The sequence below is a fragment of the Pteronotus mesoamericanus genome, unplaced genomic scaffold (assembly GCF_021234165.1).
Source record: "Pteronotus mesoamericanus isolate MK-2021 breed Mesoamerican mustached bat unplaced genomic scaffold, CSHL_Meso_final contig_1018, whole genome shotgun sequence".
NCBI classification, from domain to species: domain Eukaryota; kingdom Metazoa; phylum Chordata; class Mammalia; order Chiroptera; family Mormoopidae; genus Pteronotus; species Pteronotus mesoamericanus.
Window position 1 is genome coordinate 600,362 of NW_026555002.1, and position 18,776 is coordinate 619,137.

The window sequence follows — 18,776 nt, forward strand, 5'->3', positions numbered from 1 at the left end:
ATGGCTCCGCCCCCGGCGCCTGGCGCCCGTGGATGGCACAGTGCTGGCCGGGAGAACGACGACGGCTGGGACGCGCGGGTGAACCGCAAGGTGCGGGCCGGGGCCGTGGGCGTGCGGGCGGCGGGGGGCAGCGCGGCGCTGGGGCTTAGTGGCCGGCTTCCCGCAGGCCCGGAAGCCCCTGGTGGAGAAGAAGCGGCGCGCGCGGATCAACGAGAGCCTGCAGGAGCTGCGGCTGCTGCTGGCGGGCACCGAGGTGAGGCGCGCGGGTGGCCGCCTAGGGACCGCCGAGCGGGCGGGCGGGGGTCGCGGCGCTGCCCGCCCTCACCGCCTCTCCCCTCCCGGCGCCCCCGCCGGCGCAGGTGCAGGCCAAGCTGGAGAACGCCGAGGTGCTGGAGCTGACGGTGCGGCGCGTGCAGGGCGCGCTGCGGGGCCGGGCGCGCGGTGAGTGGCTGCAGGACACGCGGGCTGGAGCGCGGGGCGCGTTCGCCCACCTGCCCCTGGCAGGGGCATAAGATTTCTCGGTCCGGCGCCCCTGTGCTGTCGGCAGCGAGAGGTCATCACGGAGCAGGGCGCGCCCCAGCGTCTTCTGGGTGAGCCAGGTCACCGCGGGCTGGGTGGGTCGGGACACGGCTCTCTCCCTTCCATCCCTGGGCGCAGGGCTGGAACAGCTGCAGGCGGAAGCCAGTGAACGCTTCGCCGCCGGCTACATCCAGTGCATGCATGAGGTGCACACGTTCGTGTCCACGTGCCAGGCCATAGACGCCACCGTCGCCGCCGAGCTCCTCAACCACCTGCTGGAGTCCATGCCACTGCGCGAGGGCAGCAGCTTCCGCGATCTGCTGGGGGGCGCTCTGGCCGGGCCCCCGGGAGCCCCTAGGCGAAGCAGCTGGCTCACAGGAGGGGCCCCGGGATCCCCGCTCCCCAGCCCCCCACCCCCTGGGGACGATCTGTGCTCTGACCTCGAGGAGGCGCCGGAGGCAGAACTGAGCCGAGCACCTGCTGAGGGGCTGGACTTGGTGCCCGCGGCCCTGGGCGGCCTTACCACCGCCCACATAGCCCAGAGCATCTGGAGGCCTTGGTGACAAACGCCGGCCAGCCTGAGGCCTGCAGGGGTGGGCCCAGCCTTCCCACCTCTAGCCCCCCCTCCCCGGGCCCGGATGAGTGGGGGCCGGGTCCTGCATGCTCGCCCTCCCAGGGGAAGGCTGGTAGGGCGCCCGGTGGCCAGCCCAGCCAGGCCCCTGGCCCTTTTCTTCAGGGAGTACCTTGTATGGACCTCGTGCCCCACCTCCGGGGGGTTGGAGGGAGGGCACTACAGGCAGGAGGAAGAACGTTCCAGAGCTGCCAGGGCTCTCCGGGGTTCGCCTGCCCCAGCCTTTTCAGCCACTGTGTGGATCTCGGGGCAGAGGGGACCGGGGTGGCACTGAGCCTCTCCTCGGTGAAGGGCACTAGTGTCGGGGCAGAGGGAGACCTCAGCCCCTGGCAGCCCAGGCCTGAGTGGCAGCTTGAACTTGCCCCTTCGGAGGGACGCAGAGCTGCCCAGAGTTGCTGGAGCGAAGCAGGGCTCTCCGTGCGCCGCGCACTTAGCACACGAGTTTGTCTGTTAGGTTGCCATCACGTGTCCCAGTTCTAGTAAATAAAGGATTTTGGAGAGTTAGTTTCCTTTCTGAAGTATGACTGAATGATGTGGTGTCGTTAATGTGTCAGATACGGAAATACTAAACTAGGTGTGCTTTTCCTGTCTTCAGTGCTTGCCCTTGTCAGCAAAGCGGCAGTGCACACAGGACACCCTGCCTCCCAGCGGACAGCGCGCCCCTGCCCGAGCGCCGGCCGCTCCAGGTGGCTTCCCCTGCAGGTCCTCAGGCCCCGGGCGTGTGTGGCCCGGAGGTGGATGTCGCCGCCGGGTGTATATGCCTGCAGAGTAACCAAGCAACAGGGGAGCAGTGTGTCCCGGACCGCTCTCTGGTTCATGGGCCCCCAGGAACAAACGAATGCCTCATCACGAGCCCCGTGGTTCGGAAGTTTCTTTCAAACATTTGTGTTAGGCTCCACGAGTGTGATGTCGCCCCACTTGTGTTGTCACTTTCCCTGACTGAGAGGGAGCTGCCACCATTGCCAGTGACGTTGGTGACCCCATGCATGGCTTGCAATGAAGGGACCATGGCCACAGGCTGCTTGGGCTAGAGGTCATGCTGTGTCCGGAGGCCAGAACGCTTGGAAGGAGGGCGGCAGGTCGGCAGCTGGCTGGGTCGGGCCTGCCGCTGGCACGCGGTCAGTAGACAGCGGTCGCCGCCACCGGCAGCCCCGCCCCTCATCTGCCTCAGGACGCCAAAGCAGCTCGTTTCCACTTTGGGTTGGCATTGCCCAGGCCGGGGACGAGCGGTGACCATTTAGGGTTGATACCTGGGTCTCCTATCTCATGGTGAACCCTTGCTTCCCGAACAACTTTCCTAGCAGCTCTCTTATAAAAGGCCGCTCCGGCGCTGACTCCCGGGGCGTTTCCCGGCGGCTCCCCTGTGACTCGGGCTCCAGCCCCAGGCAGCAAACGCAGCTTGATTTCAGTGACGGGATGGGCTGTTGAGCGGACAGGGCAGGTGCATGAAACGTGGCTTGGGAGGGTGGGAAGGTCACTCTGGGGGTTATTTTCATTGCCCCACATAGACAGACATAGGATGTGTCCATGGGGACACACAGGAAGAGCAGGTCCACCTGTGAGACCGCTGTCCCCTGTAGCTCCCAGCAGCAAGCAAAAGCCACTGAGGTGAGCTCTGATGCCACTGGAGAGCATCAGCCAGGGGCCCTTCCCTCTCCTCTCCGCACCGGTCACATCCTCCACTGTGCCCGTCCTCTTCGGCCGCCGGAACCTGCCGCGGACTTGGCGGTTTAGAGCACCACCGCGTATCTGTTACCTGGCAGTGCCATTGCCGAAGTCCGAGGCCGGGTTTCCTCGGCTAACACCGAGGCAGCCAAAAGGCCGGCACCCCTTCTGGAGGACTGAGGGCGAACCTACTTTGTGCTGCCTCCGAGGGCCCACACTTGTCGGCCGGTGCCCCCCGCCCCACCTTCAGAGCCAGCGACATTGCATCTCCGCGACCTTCTGTAGTCGCACCTCCTTCTGACCCTTTCCCTTCTACTTTCAAGACCCCTGGTGATTCCACTGAGCCCACCGGTCTAGTCCAGGATACCCTTCCTATCTGGAGGTCCCGAATCCTTAATCAGATTTGCAAAGCCTCCTGCCCTGTAAGGTAACCTGCACAGGTTCTGGGAGCGAGGGCGTGCACGTCCTCGGGGGGCCGCTATCCTGCCAACCCTGCTGCCTTCACCTTGTCCCCCACCCCACGCCCGCATCCGGCCTCCCAGGTGATGCCCCGGGGCGCCAGCCTGGTTTCAGTCCCCTCTGACCTCTCAGTGACTGTAGTCTCTTCACTGTAAATCTCACCTCTCACTGGGTCATTCCCACCGTCCTACAAACAAGCTGTAATACCTCCGTCTGGAAAAAGGGGAGCTAAGGCCTCCCCTGCCCCGACGTGCCCTGTTAGCCTCTGCCTCCTTTCTCTGCTCTAAAGCAAAGTTCCTCCTACATTCACGGTCTCCACTTTCGCGCCTCCCACCCGGCTTCCTTCCTCTCCAATCAAGCTGTTGTTCCCACCCCTCCGCTGAAAGAGGCCTGTCGAGACCTCCAGACACATCCCTGTTTCCAAATCCAGAGGTCCGGTCCCTAAGTTTCAGCACAGTCAACCTTCCAGCGAGGCACTCTGCACAGTCGTTGCTCCCTCCCTCCTGAGGCCCACTGCTCAGCTGGGCCCACCTCGCTGGCCTTTACTAGATGGCCCTCCCCTGCCTCCCACTGAAGGCCGGCCGGCTCCTCCGAGGCCGCCGCGTGTCAGCCCCTCCCCGCCGCTGCCCAGGAACCCCCTCCGGCCCAGTTGGCTGTTTCCTCCGGGTGCCCTCGGTCCCGGGCCCATCTCCATCCTTGTTGGCTTCCGTCTATCCTGTGCACTCAGTGTCTCCAATTCACAAAGCAGGGGTTGGGGGTGGGGGAAGCGGGGGGGAAGCACGACTGATTTTCACCCCTCAAACGCCCTGTTACTGTCCCCGTCGCTGCCACTTTCCGGCACCCAATTAGTTAGGCAAACAAATTCAGAAGTCACCCTCGATTTCTTGCATTTTCTGTCGTCCCACTTCCACTCAATCAGGTCCATGAGTTCTAGCTGTCCATCTGGGACATCCTTCCCGCCGACCGAATCGAGACAACCTCGTCTCGTCCTTAACCTGACTTGGGCAGCGGAACTAACTCGCCTCCCACTTCCCCGCGGAGGGCCAGTCCGCGGCCTTCGAGGTTCTGCCTGACCTCGGTCCCCCAGCTCTGCTCTAGCTAGGCTCCGGCCTTTCCCAGCGACCCGACAGCGGGGATCCGTCTAGGGTCGCTCAGCGCCGCGAACCTGCCTGTGGACCCCCGAGAGCCTGCAGTGCGGCAGGCGGAGGGTTTTAGGAAGCGCGGTGAGAAACTACAAAGCCGCACGAGTCCCGAGCGGACAACGCCTGAAGCTTGGAGCAGCTCAGCGCTTAGCAGTGCAGAAGCTGTGACCACGCCCCAGCGCCGTGGCCACGCCCCCGCACTGTGGCCATGCCCCCGCGCCGTGGGCACGCCCCCTGACGTCGACGCCCGGCTTAAGGCCATCCGCGGGGCCTCCTGGGAGTTGTAGTTCCCACCGTTCTACTTCCCTTTGTCAGAGGCCGCTGCAGGCCAAGCCGGAACTGCGGTTCCCAGAAGTCTCCCTGGGCCGGAAGCCACTCTTTCCTCCGCTGCGAGCTCGGTGGCAATGGTGGCAACCGAGTTCAAGGGCGGCTCTCTGACGGCCGCCCGCCTCCCCGGCCCCAGCCATCGTGAACTGCGTTCTCCCCAACATCCCCGGCACCGGGGGAGTATGCTATACAGGTGTCCGTGCCCAACAGCTCGTTTTGCGCGTGAGGAGACGAAGGCGAGAGGGCGTCCTGGCCGCGGGGCGGATCTGTGCCGGCTGCAGCCCAGGGCCGCTCGGACGGGCCCACCGCCGGACCGGTGCTACCGACCGCGGGTTACACGCGTCCTGCACGTCGGGGAATTAAAAGCTCCCCAGACGATTCGAAAGCCAACAGCGGCTGATATCCAGGAAGGAGGGAGGGTCTTAAGGGAATAAAATATAAGTTTCCTAGTATATATTTTTCTGGCTAAAAGTTTCAGAAAATGATTAAATAGGATTTGTGAGCCCAGGGCGGTGTGGCTCAGTTGGTTGAATCGATCTATAAAACAGGGTTCGATTACGGGTCAGGGCACACGCCTGGGTTGCGGGTTTGGTCCTCGTCAAGGCTCGTACCAGACCTATGATATTTATCTCCCTACCTTCCCCTCTCTCTTAAAAAAAGAATCGCGAGCGTGTCCTTGGATGAGGATAAAAAGATAATAAAGTAAATAAAACAAAAATACATGTCATTTGTGAAAAGTGCAATACTATATTCACACTAAATTTTGTAAAATTTACAAAATACACAAATTACAAAAATGTACAAAATACAAAAATTTTGTATTGCTCACTTAATGCCTGAGATGGGGGTCCAGGAAAGTAAGGAACCCAGAGGTCTGGACCAGGGTCTGTGGGTGGGCTGTGGAGGGGGGACATCGCTGCACAGGTGAGACCATAAAGAGCCTCAAGCATGGCAAGGAATTTGGATTTTATTCTAATTAAACAGGAAGCAATTGAAGGACTTAAAGCAGGGGAGGCAATAGCCCGAGTTATGTTTTTAAAATATCCCTCATTTTTCTGGAAAATCAATTGTAAGAGGACAAGAATCTAACAGAGGAGGCAGTCCCATTTGGGAAGAAAACACGGAGGCTGGTATGGGATCACAGTGGCAAAAAGGGACGTGGAGGAGGTTTGGAGGTAAACCAGGCAACACCTGCTGAATTGGATCTCTAGGAGTGTAACGGGTGTGGAACGAGGTTGAGAGCGGGATGTAGGCTGAGAGGCCCCAGCGCTCCCCACAAGCCTACTTGGGGGCTGGGAAAAGCAGCAGCACAGGGATTGAGGATTATTTTGCATAGCAATAACAGCAGGTTAACTCCCTCGTGCGCCCCGCAGGGGAGAGCGCCCCGACTACACAGGTGGCTGGGAGGTGGCTTCCCAGTTACAGCGCATGCGCAAGAACTTGGGGCTCGTTCGTTCCTCTCCTGGGGCCACGCCTGCCAGGACTAACTATGGCAGCGGATAAAGACAGTGAACAAGGGAGTGCTGGCAGGTGTAGCCGACGGTGGGAGGAGTCGGAAATGGAGGCTCCAGGGAGGCGGGTCCAGGCTGGGATTTAAACAAAAAGGCGGGTCGTCACGTGGGACGGGAGACCATGCGGGGACTCTTGCGGGACCTTGCGGGTCAATATGGGGTGAGAGCACTCTGGCCGGCTGGCCACAGGAAAGTGTCACCTGGTTTTGGATTAAGAACTGGAGACTGAGATTGAGGCGACACAGTGGATGGTGCTGGGAACCGGGGGAGATCTGCCCGGCCGAGCGCAAGTTACAGGGAGGAACCGGGAGAGCTGCGAACTTCTGTTTCCCTTCTGGAAGGAGGTCGGTACTTGTGCCTGGCGCGCTCTGAGACTGGCCTAACTGGACAAAGGGGAGAGGGCAGGACTGTATGTTTGCGGGTGTGTCTTCGTTTCTACAGGGAGTGGGATTTAACGGCGGCATTCCAAACCTGTACAACTTTTAATTAAATAGTTCCTTGTTACAAAACGCTGGCATTGAGAGCCACAGTTCCCACCCGCAGCGGGCAAAGGAGAACCAAGAGACTGCGGGATTCCCCAGGCTCTGAGAATCTCCCTGCGCCCCTTGTGAGGGTATGGGCCGCTTAATCGCCCGGAAGGGTGAAAGGAAACGGAACGGGAAAGGGATCGGAGCGGTAAAGCTGTTCGGTTGAAAATTTGTTTCTGAGCACTCTTTTGGGACAATGGACTTGCAGTTGTGGACAATAGCTTGGGGTATACGCGGCTTTCACGTGGCCTGTATTTTCCTTGTCATGGGTTTTTGCCTGTCCTCCCGGAGCTACAAGAGCAGTTCCGAGCTGGCCCCTGAGGGGAGCCCGCTGGGTAGAACTCTGGAGGACTGGGGGACTTACTGCTGGAATTCGACGACCAAGGGTCCCCTGTCTAAGCAGGCACCGATTTATTATCGTAAGATGGTTTGGCCTACGGATGTTTTGAACGGTGAGAAAAGGTGGCGCCTGGATGGTTCCCTGAGTCAGGCATCATCAAGCAATTGAAACAGTAGTGCAGACAGGGCCAGACTGGGGGGGACCCGGCTGCCTCCGTGCATGTAGACCGCTGCCTAACAGCATTTTGCCGGAGACAGAGACACAGACTCCTGTGACGGTGAAGGGAGAAAAGGGGGTCTCAAAACCCCTCCCTGACAGTAGAACACGGGAAGAGGGCAGTGAGGAGGAGATGAACCTCCTCAGTGCTCTGAACTCAGGGGCTAGAGCCTCCTGGGGCGGAGGGCCCCCCCCCCCCCCGCCCCCGCACAGCCCCCCCCCCCGGGAACTGCCCCTGAAGTGGAGACTGCTGAGCCACCTGCTCCGCTCCCCCCCCCCCCACTGAGGAATGTGTCTCACTGCCCCGCACCCATCAGGGCGCCCCCTATAACCAGGGGCCTCCAAAGGTGTAGCCAGCCGATGCCCTTTGAGGCGATATCCTGCAAGCGGAGGAAATGGAGAAGGCCAGCCTGCTGGCTACTCTTGGGCCCATACTCCGATCTCCACTTCGGACTCACTGAATTGGACGAGTTCCCACCCCTCCTATCAGGATCATCCTCAGAGAATGACAGATCTGGTCGCCTCCATTTTCGCCGCTCACCACCCGCCCTGGGCAGACGCACAGGCTCTCCTCGGTATTTTGCTAACTGCAGATGAGAGGCGGCTGGTTCTAAGGAGGGCTGAGCAAGAGGCCCCGCGCCTCCGCGAGGAGGATGGCCAAGGGCGCCCCGACCCAGCCCGAGCAGTTCCTCGGGTGGACCCGTACCGGGACCTGAATCCTAGGGGGCGCCTTGCTGCTTTGCGATGTTGCAGAAGGTGCGTGTTGGACCAGCTTAGAAAAGCAGTGCCCAAGCCCAGGAGCCTGGATTTGATGCAGACTCTGCAGCGGAGGCCGGATGAGGATCTTTCCAAATTTTTGCAGAGGACCTGCCAGGCTTATTGGAAATACACTGATGCTGACCCAGAGGCACCAGAAAATGTGAGAACGATAAACATGATTTTTATTGGGCAGAGCGCCCCAGATATCAGAAGCAAACTCCGGCGTGTAGATGGGGTGCTGGGAATGAGCCCCTCACAGCTGGTGGACATAGCATTTAAAGTCTACAGTGCCCGGGGAGCAGGGCAGGCAAAACGGGCCTTGGTGGTTTTAGGCATAGCGCCCCCCCCCCCAGCCCCACACCCCAGACCAAAAGAAGAGGCAGGACCCTAAAGCAAAGAAAGGAGACTGGTTAGGTGCCCGCCACTGTGCCTGTTGCCAGGGGCTCCCAAAGAGAGGCGGAAAGGCCCAATAGGCATCAGTCCATGTACCTGTTGCAAGGAGGCGGGTCATTGGAGGAGTGCCCGCCCGAATCACAAAAGGGAAGTGGGGGTGAGACTCCAGGCCAAGCGAGGTTAAAACGGAGAACGGAGAAGGGCGGCTGATCGCGGATGCGGAGCCCCGGGCTCCGTTGGACGGCCGCGACCTATCACCATTTCCCCACGGGAGCCCCGGGTCCAGGCGACTGGGGAATAAGCCGACTGATTTCCTTGTAGATAAGGGAGCTACGCACTCGGTGTTGAACACCAAATGAACGGGCAAAGTTCGAATGAAGTAACGGTGACTGAGGTGACTGGCCAGCTACTAAAACAGACATCCCTGCGACCTCTGGAATGCCAGCCTGGGGGTCAGAAGCTTCTACCTAGTTTTCTCGACTTGCCAGATTGTCCCATTCCACGGCTGGGCCCAGATTTGCTTTGTAAACTGCAGGCACAAGTAACCTTTTCCCGCAGGAGACAGCAGCTGTGCGTGCAGGTCCCGCTGGCACGTGCCCTCCGGCTCGTTCCTGACCTGTCCGGAGGCCCCGGAGGGGAACCCCTCCCCCCGACACCTGCGAACAGGTGGATGGAACTGTTGGGGCTGATGGGACGCCAGGTACAGCAGGCAACACGCAACCCGTAAAGGTAAATGTAACAGAAGGGGCGCGGGTCCCACAACAGAAGCAGCGTCTCCTCGGGAAGGAGGCTTTAGAGGGGACCCAGCCATGCCAGTCACCCCTCAGCACCCCCAGTCAGCCGGTGAGAAGGCCACACTCTGACGGACATTGGTTCGTACAGCATCTCAGGGCCGTCGGCGGCATTGTTTGGGACATTCGCCCTTCCGTGCCTGACCCTTACACCCTGTGGACCACGGTGCCTGGGGGTACCAAATGGCTTTCAGCCCTGGACTTGAGGATGCCTTTTTCGGCATCCCAACCGATGAGCAGGCTCGGCAGCTGTTTGCCGTTGAGTGGCAGGACCGAGAGACGAGAGCCAGCCCCGGCGCCGCTGGACGGTGCTGCCACAAGGGTTTCAGAACTCGGTGACCGCATCGGGGAGGTGCTGGCCAAAGACCTAAGGGATGTTCCGTTGAGATGGGGCGTTCTTTCGCAGTATGTGGGTGGCCTGTTGACCGCCAGCAGCAACTACGGGGACTGTTAGCACAACACCATCTCAGTCCTAAATCACTTGGCAAAAAAGGGATATAAAGTGTCACCTCATAAGGCCCAAGTTTGCAAACAGGAAGTGGTGTATCTGGGATTTCAACTAAAACAGGATACCAGGAGCTTGATGGTCAATAGCAAAACCAGGCCATTGCTACGCTAAAAATCCCAGAAAATCGAATGCAGCTTCATGCGGTCTTAGGAATTACAGAGTTTTGTTGAATTTGGATTCCAAACTGTGGACTCAGCAAAGCCACTGTACAATTCCTTAAAAGGACCGGACCCTGAGCCCCTCGAGTGGACAGCGGATGGTCAGGAGCACGTGGTGCTCTGAAGGAAAAGCTGGTTTCGGCTCCGGCACTGAGGCCGCCTGACTTGGGGAAGCCTTTCAAACCTTTGTTCATGCAAGGCAGGGGGCAGGCTGGGGGCGCTGATCCAGACCCCGGCGCACAGCCCACCTCTCAAGAAGGCTGGATCACGGGCAAAGGGACGGCCACCGTGCCTCCAGGTAGTAGCAGCTACCTGTGACATCTTACAGGGAGCTGAGAAGTTTACCTTGGCAGCGCCCCCTACAGGATTGTTCCTGCATCAGATTCCGATTCTATCAGAACAGAGGAAGGGGCGCTGGCTGCCGGCAGGGCGCATGGGGAAATACCAGGCTGTCCTGCTGGACAATCCAAATGTCGCCATGCAGACCACCGCAACCCTGACCCCGGCCACCCTGCTCCCAGAGACGGAGGGGGACTCGGCCCTTGAGCATGAGTGCTTGGAAATTACGGCCGAGTTTGTTGACTCTAGCAGGCCAGGTCTGCTGCACCGGCCGCTGGCGGCCCCAGACGGGGAGCTGTATTCAGACAGGAGCAGCTCCACGGACCGCGGCCAGTGACGAGCTGGGCAGGCAGCAGTCACCGCAGACCAGGTAATAGAAGCCCAGGCCCTTGCCCCGGGAACCTCAGCACAGAAGGCCGAACGGACAGCCCTTACCAGAACCTCGATGCTGCCCCAGGGAAAGACAGTCAACATGTACACGGCCTCCAAATATGCCTTCGTGGTCGTCCCTGCCTGTGGGGCCATATTGAGGGAGAGAAGACTCAGCCTTGGGGACAAGGAGGCTAAGCGTGCAGAGGAGGTTTTACAAAGGCCAGAGGCAGTGAACGCACCACCAGGACACCAGAGGGGAGGCTCCCAGATGAGCAGGACAGGCGGCCGAGGAGCCACCGCGCCTTGGGGCTCTGGTCCCCGTCTGGATCTGTCAGGGTTCAAACCTCGGTGCATAGACTGGGATGAGGCATGGGCTGTGGGCGGGGGGGATCTCACTATCATGGACCCCAGCTCTGTGCGCGAGGGCAGCGCCCGTGGCTCGGTCTTACTCGCTGAGGCTCCAGCCTTTCCCACCCTCAGATGCCTGCGTGAAGGGACTCGCTGCGGAAGGGGGACTTCAGTGGACCTCACCAGGCCTCATTTAAAGGCCCTTCCTTGCCAAGGACTGGCCAGAGGATCAGCCGGGCCTGTCGGATGTGTGCCAAGAACCATCCTCAGAGTGTGTCCCCAAGGAGAAGGTGGTACACTACAAAGGGATGTGTCTTTTTGAGGACTGGCGGGTGGACTTCCCACAAATGCCCTAAAACCAAGGGAAATGGCAAATGTTGGTCTTGGTGGATCCTTTTTCTGGATGGGTGGAGGCACACCCCACTAGGACCAAAAGGCACCTGAGGTGGCAAAACTGTTACTTACAGAAATCATGCCTAGGTTTGGACTTCCCCGAAGTATGCCCAGTGACAGCGGACCATTGGTCGCTGCGGGGAACTCCCAGAAGGCTGGGCAGGCATCACAAATACAATGGAAACTGCGTGCATCTTGGAGACCTCAGTCCACGGGAAAGACTGAGAAAATGAACCATACAATAAAGAAGATCCTTGCAAAAATACGCCAGGAAACATTTGTTTATTTATTTTTTTAAAGATTTTATTATTTATCTTTAGAGAGAGGGGAAGGGAAGGAGAAAGAGAGGGAGAGAAACATCAATGTGTGGTTGCCTCTAGAGTGTCCCCCACTGGGGACCTGGCCCGCAACCCAGGCCTGTGCCCTGACTGGGAATCGAACCAGCGACCCTTTGGTTTGCAGGCCAGTGCTCCATCCACTGAGCCACACCAGCCAGAGCCCCAAAACCTTTAAAACGGGCCCAGGCACTCTCCATCGCTTTGCTCCAAATTAGGGTGGCGCCCAGAAGTGGGCTCAAATTGAGCCCTTTTGAAGTCGTTGATGGGAGACCCGCTCCAAATCTCTGATTTAGGAGCGTCCCCTCTAGGTTTGGAGCACGAGGCAAGAATTAAGCGATATGTACAACATTGAGGGCAACCACTAACCGTTTTGCACAAGCTTGCTCATCACAGGTTTGTCTACCGTCTGATGAGCCCCTTCTCCCTTGGCCCGGCCCGGGGACCGAGTCTTGCCGAAGGCCTGGAGGACGCAAGGACCTGAACAGCAGCTGGCAGAACAATGGACTGGTCCCCATGGTGTCCTATTGACCACACACTCTTCCCTGAAGCTGCTGGGAGTTAAGGCCTGGGTGCCCCCCTCGGGTAACATAGGTACCGCCCATGGGGGCGTGGCCCCAGCTGCTGCCGAAAGGGAGGGAGCTGGGCCTGTGCTGGGGGCGGGGGGGGGGGGGGGGGTTTGAAACTCCTCCGGAGAAGGGCGGTGACCCTCAGCACAGGGCGACAACGTCCCTGCCGCTTTGTGCGTGGGTTAGCGAAGCCGGGGGCTTTGAGCTGCCAGGTACCAAGTTTGAGTAGAGCCCTTCCAACTGTGGAAAACAGCAGGGATTAAAAGTGAATTATGGTTGAATCGGGATGGGTGAAAATGTGTATAGAGGTTGAGAAAGTTTTCAACCTGGAGGAAAGGCAGCCTTAGCTACTTGTTTTCTGGTTTTCTGGGAATGTGGTTTGAATGTCGCTCTGAAAAGGACGTCGAGGCTTCCCAGGGAAGGCCGAGGCTTCACGCCGTGTGGGCAGCGGACGCGGCGAAGTGTTGAGATACGGCAGTGAAGTAGGATGCAGAAATTTGTGAAAGTTTTAGAAAGCAGTGATGTGGTGTTAGGAATGGAAGCTGTAAGGCCTGGAGGTGCCGTCTTGGTGGAAATCGGAAGGACAAGGATTTTCCTTCAGGCTTTGCGTTTTTCTCCCTACCTGATCCCTCCGGAATCTGAACATCAGGTTTCTTTGCGTAAAACCGGTAAGACCAGTCACTGATGGTGGTTGTGTTAACCAGGACTTTGGCTGGAATGTCACACCTGCAGGAGGCACATCGGGGCTCTGGACGTCACCAGAAAGCCCCGCGGAACGGGGTTGGCTCGCCAAGCTAGAGAAAGCCCGCGAGAAAGGGCCTGGTGTCTCGGTCGGTTGTGTGCTTCGTGGCAGCCTTCCCAGGGAAGGAGCGGAGGTTCCTTTCCTGAGAGGTGGCTGAAAAGGAACCTGCAGGCACAGTGGGAGCCTCGGGGACGTGAGCGAGGCAGCTGGTACGGGTGAAGCCAGGCGGCAGGTGTGGGGCTCAGCTTCTGTGCCCCTAAAACGTCAGTCTAAAGGTTCCCTGTGTGAGTTCCGGCAAAGCGGACTTAAAGATCACGTAGGATCCATGGCTGCTCTTGGTGTGTTTATGCAAATGAACAGGCAAAAGTAAAAACTGGACTCAATGCAGCCCCTTTAATGACAGGGAGGGTGAGCTTAGGGAGAAGAACCGTGGCTCGAGGAAACACAGTGCTCAGTGTCGGGCGTTGGACTAGCTCGGGTCACTGTCCTGAAAGTTTGTTTTCATTTGGAAGTTGAGACTGGGTTTGTAACAGCACCAGAAGCGGTCAATTTACGGGCCCAGGGGACCTGTCAAGTTGCCGCTGTTGAATGTCGTCTCAGCAAAGGCCTTTGCAACGGGGTGTGTTCCCGAAAGACAGTCTCACGGGCACAGAGACTGGCTCGCGGTCGCTGCATGAGTTAACGTGTGCGTTCGCCGCTCTCTCTGAACAGGGCGGGCGCCTGGGACCTCGCCACCTGCGTGACCGGCCGCAGCGCCGGCCTCGCTCGGGGGGCCAGCCCATCTTCGTCGTCGCCCCCCGAGGGGCGGCGGTTTGGCCGAACCGAGCGGTTGGGTTGGCGAAGGGTCGGCGCGGTCTGTGGGCTTCACTTACACACTGGTTTTCCCTTTTCTGCCCCAATGGCTTGGATAGAAAGGGCCCGGGAGTCTGAAAGGGGCGAGATCCTAAAACGTCCCCTGAGCCTGAGCTAAGCAGAGCGGGCAAAAGGGCTTTGGGCACGTGTAGCGGGCCTTGCACGCCTTCCTCCCGATAAGCCATCCTCCTAATGTGGGACATGGAAGAATTGGTCCCTGCCTTTGTCACTTAGTGGTTTTCGGTTAATCGTGCCTTCTGACCCCCTTGTCAAATCTGTCACCTCCAGGATACAACAAGGATGCAAGCTGCCCAGCTACACCTGCCTTTGGACGCCGCTCCCGGTAACAGCCAACAGACCTGGACTCAGCAAGGTGCTTCCCCTCACAGGAAGGCCACCCTCTGTGCCACCCCCTCGCTCTTTTAGGGACCCCCAGACCCAAGGGTGGGTAGGCGGCAGCCAAGTCCAGCCAGAAGTAGAAGATGAGACCTTCACCTATTGTCCTTTATAAGATATAAAGGGTTTTATCTGAAGGGGGGCCTGTAGCAGGTGTAAAACGAGGTTCAGAGCAGAGGGTAGGCTGAGAGGCCCCAGGGCTCCCCGCAAGCCTAGCTTGGGGGCTGGGAAAAGCAGAACAGGGACTGAGAGTTATTTGCACAGCGGTAACAGCAAGCCAGCCCCATAGTGGGCTCGGGCCAGGGAGACGGGCTCTGGGCCCGGGATGGAGCTGGGAGGCCGCTCCCCTGATTACGGTGCCTGTGCGAGCACTTGGTGATGGTCCTCCAGGTGGGACCGCGCCTGCCAGGACTAACTGGCAGCCGAGAAAGGCAGAGAACACGGGACTGGCAGGTGCAGCCGACGGTGGGAGGAGTCGGGGATGGGGTCAGGGAGGAGGGTCCAGGCTGGGATTTAAGCAAAAAGGCAAAAGGTGGGTGGCCACGTGGGGCGGGAGACAATGCAGGACCCGAGGGGGTCGGCAGGCGCTGAGAGGGCTCTGGCTGGCCTTGAGGAGGGGCCACGCGGTTTTGGATTAAGAACTGGGGATCGAGATTGCAGCTGCAGGGCTGTTGGTGCTGGGAACGGCGGGAGGCCTGCCTGGCGGAGCACGGCTTGCAGGGCGGAACCGGGAGAGCTGCGGACTTCTGCTTTTTCCCTCCTGGAAGGTGGTCCTTCTGACTGGCACGCGCTGAGGCTGGCCTGACTTGGGGGGAGGGGGGCAGGGGGGTGCCGGACTGTGTGTGGGTGTATCTTCGTTTCTACAGGGAGTGGGATTTAATGGCAGAATTCCACAATGATTCTAAACCTGTAAAACTTTTAATTAAACAGTGCCTTTTTACCAAACTCCGGCATCGAGAGCCACAGTTCCTACCGGTGGCAAGCACAGAAAAACCGTAGGACAAAAGACCCCGGGTAGGGGGTGGTTTCTCTAACGGGGCCAGCAAGGGACAGAGGAGGCAGAAGTCAAGGGTGGCAGCTAGGTTTTGGCAGGAGCCCCTCAATGAGTGGTGATTTGAGAAAGGCTGGGGAGCACAGGTTTTCAGGGACGGAGCAGCTGTTGTAATTGGCATATGTTTAATTTGAGTTGCCTATTAGACATCTAAGTGATGTCAAGGATACCGCTAGGGGTATATGTGTGTAGAGTTCCCAGAAGAGACATGAGTTATGCATGAATGTGTCATCAGACCACAGGTGTATTTATTTTTAGAGAGGGGCCGGGTGGAGGTGAGAAAGAGTGAGAGAAACATCAATGACTGGTTGCCTCTCAAGCGCCCCCTACTGGGGACCTGGCCCACAACCCTGGCACGTGCCCTGACTGGGAATCAAACTGGTGACCCTTTGGTTCACAGGCTAACTCTCAATCCACTGAGCCACACCAGCCAGGGCAGAGTGCAGCTGTATTTAAAGCCAAAGAACTAACACAGATAACTTTGGAAGAGACTAAATCGAGGAGGATCTAGAATCTCGCCCTGTGGCACCCCACTTTTAGATAAAGGGAAGCCAACAAACAACCTGGAAGGAAGGTTCAGAGGAGGCCACGCCCCCTTCTAATGGGGAGGGGGAAGAGTGCAGGGCCCCCGGACCTCTTCCTGCTGCAACACTGGCTGGGTGTGCAGTTCTGTGAAATGACTGCAGGCTGCAAACGGGGGAAGCAGGCGAGGGTGTGCCCCTTTATGCCTTTTTGGAACACTTGAAACTCTTCCAGCTGCAAAATATGCCTCCCACGTTGAGCTAAACTCACGTCCTAGCATTTAAGACCCCTACCATGGCTGTCTCAGCCACCTCCCTAACTGCTCCCTGACCGAGGTGCGGCAGCCCCGCATCCAGGCCTTTGCGCTCCACCCTCGACCCAAAAGGAAGCCCCTGGCAGGAGGTTCTGTGGGTATCAGGTACGAGCGCCCTTCGGATCCTTAGCCATTTCTTTGCATTCCACATGTGCACTGGTGCGTGCATGCAAACCGGGGTCCCATGTATTACAAGGTTAATCCACCCTGGCTAGTGGGTATAGGAACTAGTATTTCTAGTCCTAGACTTTTCTCTCTAGTGCTGATGGGATCTCACCTGAGATTCCAGGGGAACCTTCTGCAGACCTGTCAAAGGCAGTATTACTTTCCTTACAGGCTGTTGAAAGATTACATCAAATTAACACTTGCAGAGCACCTCGCTAGGGCCTGGCCCCACAGGGGCACCCAGCGCTCAGGGTTCTCTGGGCTGACTGTAGAGTGCCCCCCGCCCACCCCTAGGAAAGCCTCACAGGTTTGTACGAGCCAAATTTTGAGCACATGCCCAGAAGTGGAATCTCAATGGATTGAGGTTACACTCTGGGGAAGGGGAGTTCTGCATCTTATTTTACACATTAGAATCAAAGGAAAAGAGGTAAGAGCAGGGAGAGTTACAGGAAGTCCGTGGATGGCAGATTAAGGAGGCGGGAGAAAGCAAAGATGGGAACACGGATTGGATACAAAGCAAATGGAGTACCATACTTTTGCATTCGTGGGTACAGGACAGCTGATGTTACCACGGTACACAGGGATGCTACCTGGAAACAAGGTAACAGTGTGGCCTTCTGCTCTGGTGCCAGTGGTTGTGACTTCAAGGGGTAAAACAGGAAAACAACGCTGACATGTTATCCTAGATGCCTAAGGAAAACAGACAGGGTTCCCTCAAAGTCAAGACTGACCTTGGCGCAGAAAGCTGACGGCCTGGGAGTGGGCGCCTTGCCATCGCCTGCCCAGGCAGGGATTTGCGGTCAGACCACGCTGAGTGGTCACCGCGAGTCCCTGAGCTGGCCAGGCCTGCCGTGGGGCCCCTGAGCTTGTCAGGTTTATGACGTGGCCCCTTTTTCGTTCACAGCCCCTGCCTTAAAGGACATGGCTCTCAATAAGCAAAACACCATCAGTTACGTTGGCGCAGTGTGAGAGACTGGATATTTATGCAGCTTCCCCAGACCAGAGTTGTTATAAAACCCCTCTCCCCGTTGCCATGGAAAACAGAACAGTCGCTTGTCATTATCTTCACTTGCCCACACGCAGTGCACAGAATGAGCCTGTGTAACAGGCGGTTCAGTCATTGCTGCTGCATTACAGGGCCCGAAACTTAGCAGTTTAAACCACCACTTGATTTTGGTCATTATTCTGTGGGCCAGGAATTCATGAAATGCGCAGCTGGGCAGCCCTTGCCCGGGGTTCTTCATGAGGTCAGATGTTGCCTGGGGCTGGGGCCACCTGAGGGTGTCCAAGGTGACACTGGGCAAGGCTGGCAGTTGGCAGTTGGCTCGGAGCTCCGAGTTGTTGAGCACAGTGCCCACGTGTGGCTTCTCCAGCGTAGCAGCCTCAGAGCAGTTGAACTGACTTGGTGACTGACTGTCCAAAGCAAACGCCTCCAGGGAACCAGGCCTAAGCTGCATGGCCTTTGGTGGCCTTGCCTTGGAAATCATAAGTTGAACGTCTTCTACGCTCTGGTTCAAGGGGCAGACTCCGCTGCCTCTTGAGAGGAGGAGCGGCAAGGACACATTTTAGGAGAGTGTGTAGGATGGGTGCGATTGTTGCAGAAAACTGGAAAATATCCCCTGCCATGTAGGCACCCAGTGTCCTGGGACATCCGGTGCTTTCCTTGTCTTTAGACGGTTTAAGGTCTCAAATCAGATATATGATCATTTTCTTTCATTTTTAAAGAGGGGAAGGGAGGGAGAAAGAGAAAGATCAGTATGTGGTTGCTTCTCATGTGTCCCTTACTGGGGACCCAGCTGGGAACCGAGGCACGTGCCCTGACTGGGAATTGAACTGGTGACCCTTTGGTTCGCAGGCCGGCACTCAATCCACTGAACCACACCATCCGGATATATGATCATTTTCTAAGAGCAAACCAGCGAGATGCTTTTGGGTAGTCCTAAGCCAGCAGCGCCCAGGAGGACCGCTCCTGAGGTAGGAAGGCTGTGTTACGTCCTTTGAGCATCAAAAATGGACATATTTATTCATTTATTCATCCATCCAACCAATACATACAAGCATCTGTTAGGTGCCAGGTGCTGGGGGTAGTTTTGCAGTTTGTGGTTATGTAAGGGGGTTACATGAAACCCACTGGTGGTCGATTAGGGAGGTGGGAGAAAGCAAAGAAACGGAAGTCTCAGATCGGATACAAAGCAAACCGGAGAGACACAGACTTCACTTACATTAGTGGGTACAGTTAACAGTCAATATTTACAGCACAGAGGAATGGCATTTGGTGGGACAAACCTCTGGTGGGAGGCTGCGTCATGAGGGGTCTGGGAAAAAGGGCGCTGCCCTGATGCACCCTGACACTCCAATGGTATGTTACCACACGTGCACACAGACGACAGGCTCAGCTAAGGAAAGGCTGACCTTTGTCGGGGAAGATACCCA

General features: G+C 57.9%; 1 protein-coding gene across 1 annotated transcript; it reads left to right on the forward strand.

The window, feature by feature from the left end:
• HES6 (hes family bHLH transcription factor 6) lies at nucleotides 1-1,309 on the forward strand. Its single transcript, XM_054570370.1, has 4 exons — nucleotides 1-90; nucleotides 167-253; nucleotides 360-499; nucleotides 653-1,309. The coding sequence occupies exons 1-4, from the start codon at nucleotides 1-3 to the stop codon at nucleotides 1,080-1,082; spliced, it is 747 nt and encodes a 248-aa protein (XP_054426345.1). The 3' UTR covers nucleotides 1,083-1,309.
• Nucleotides 1,310-18,776: the final 17,467 nt, after the last annotated feature.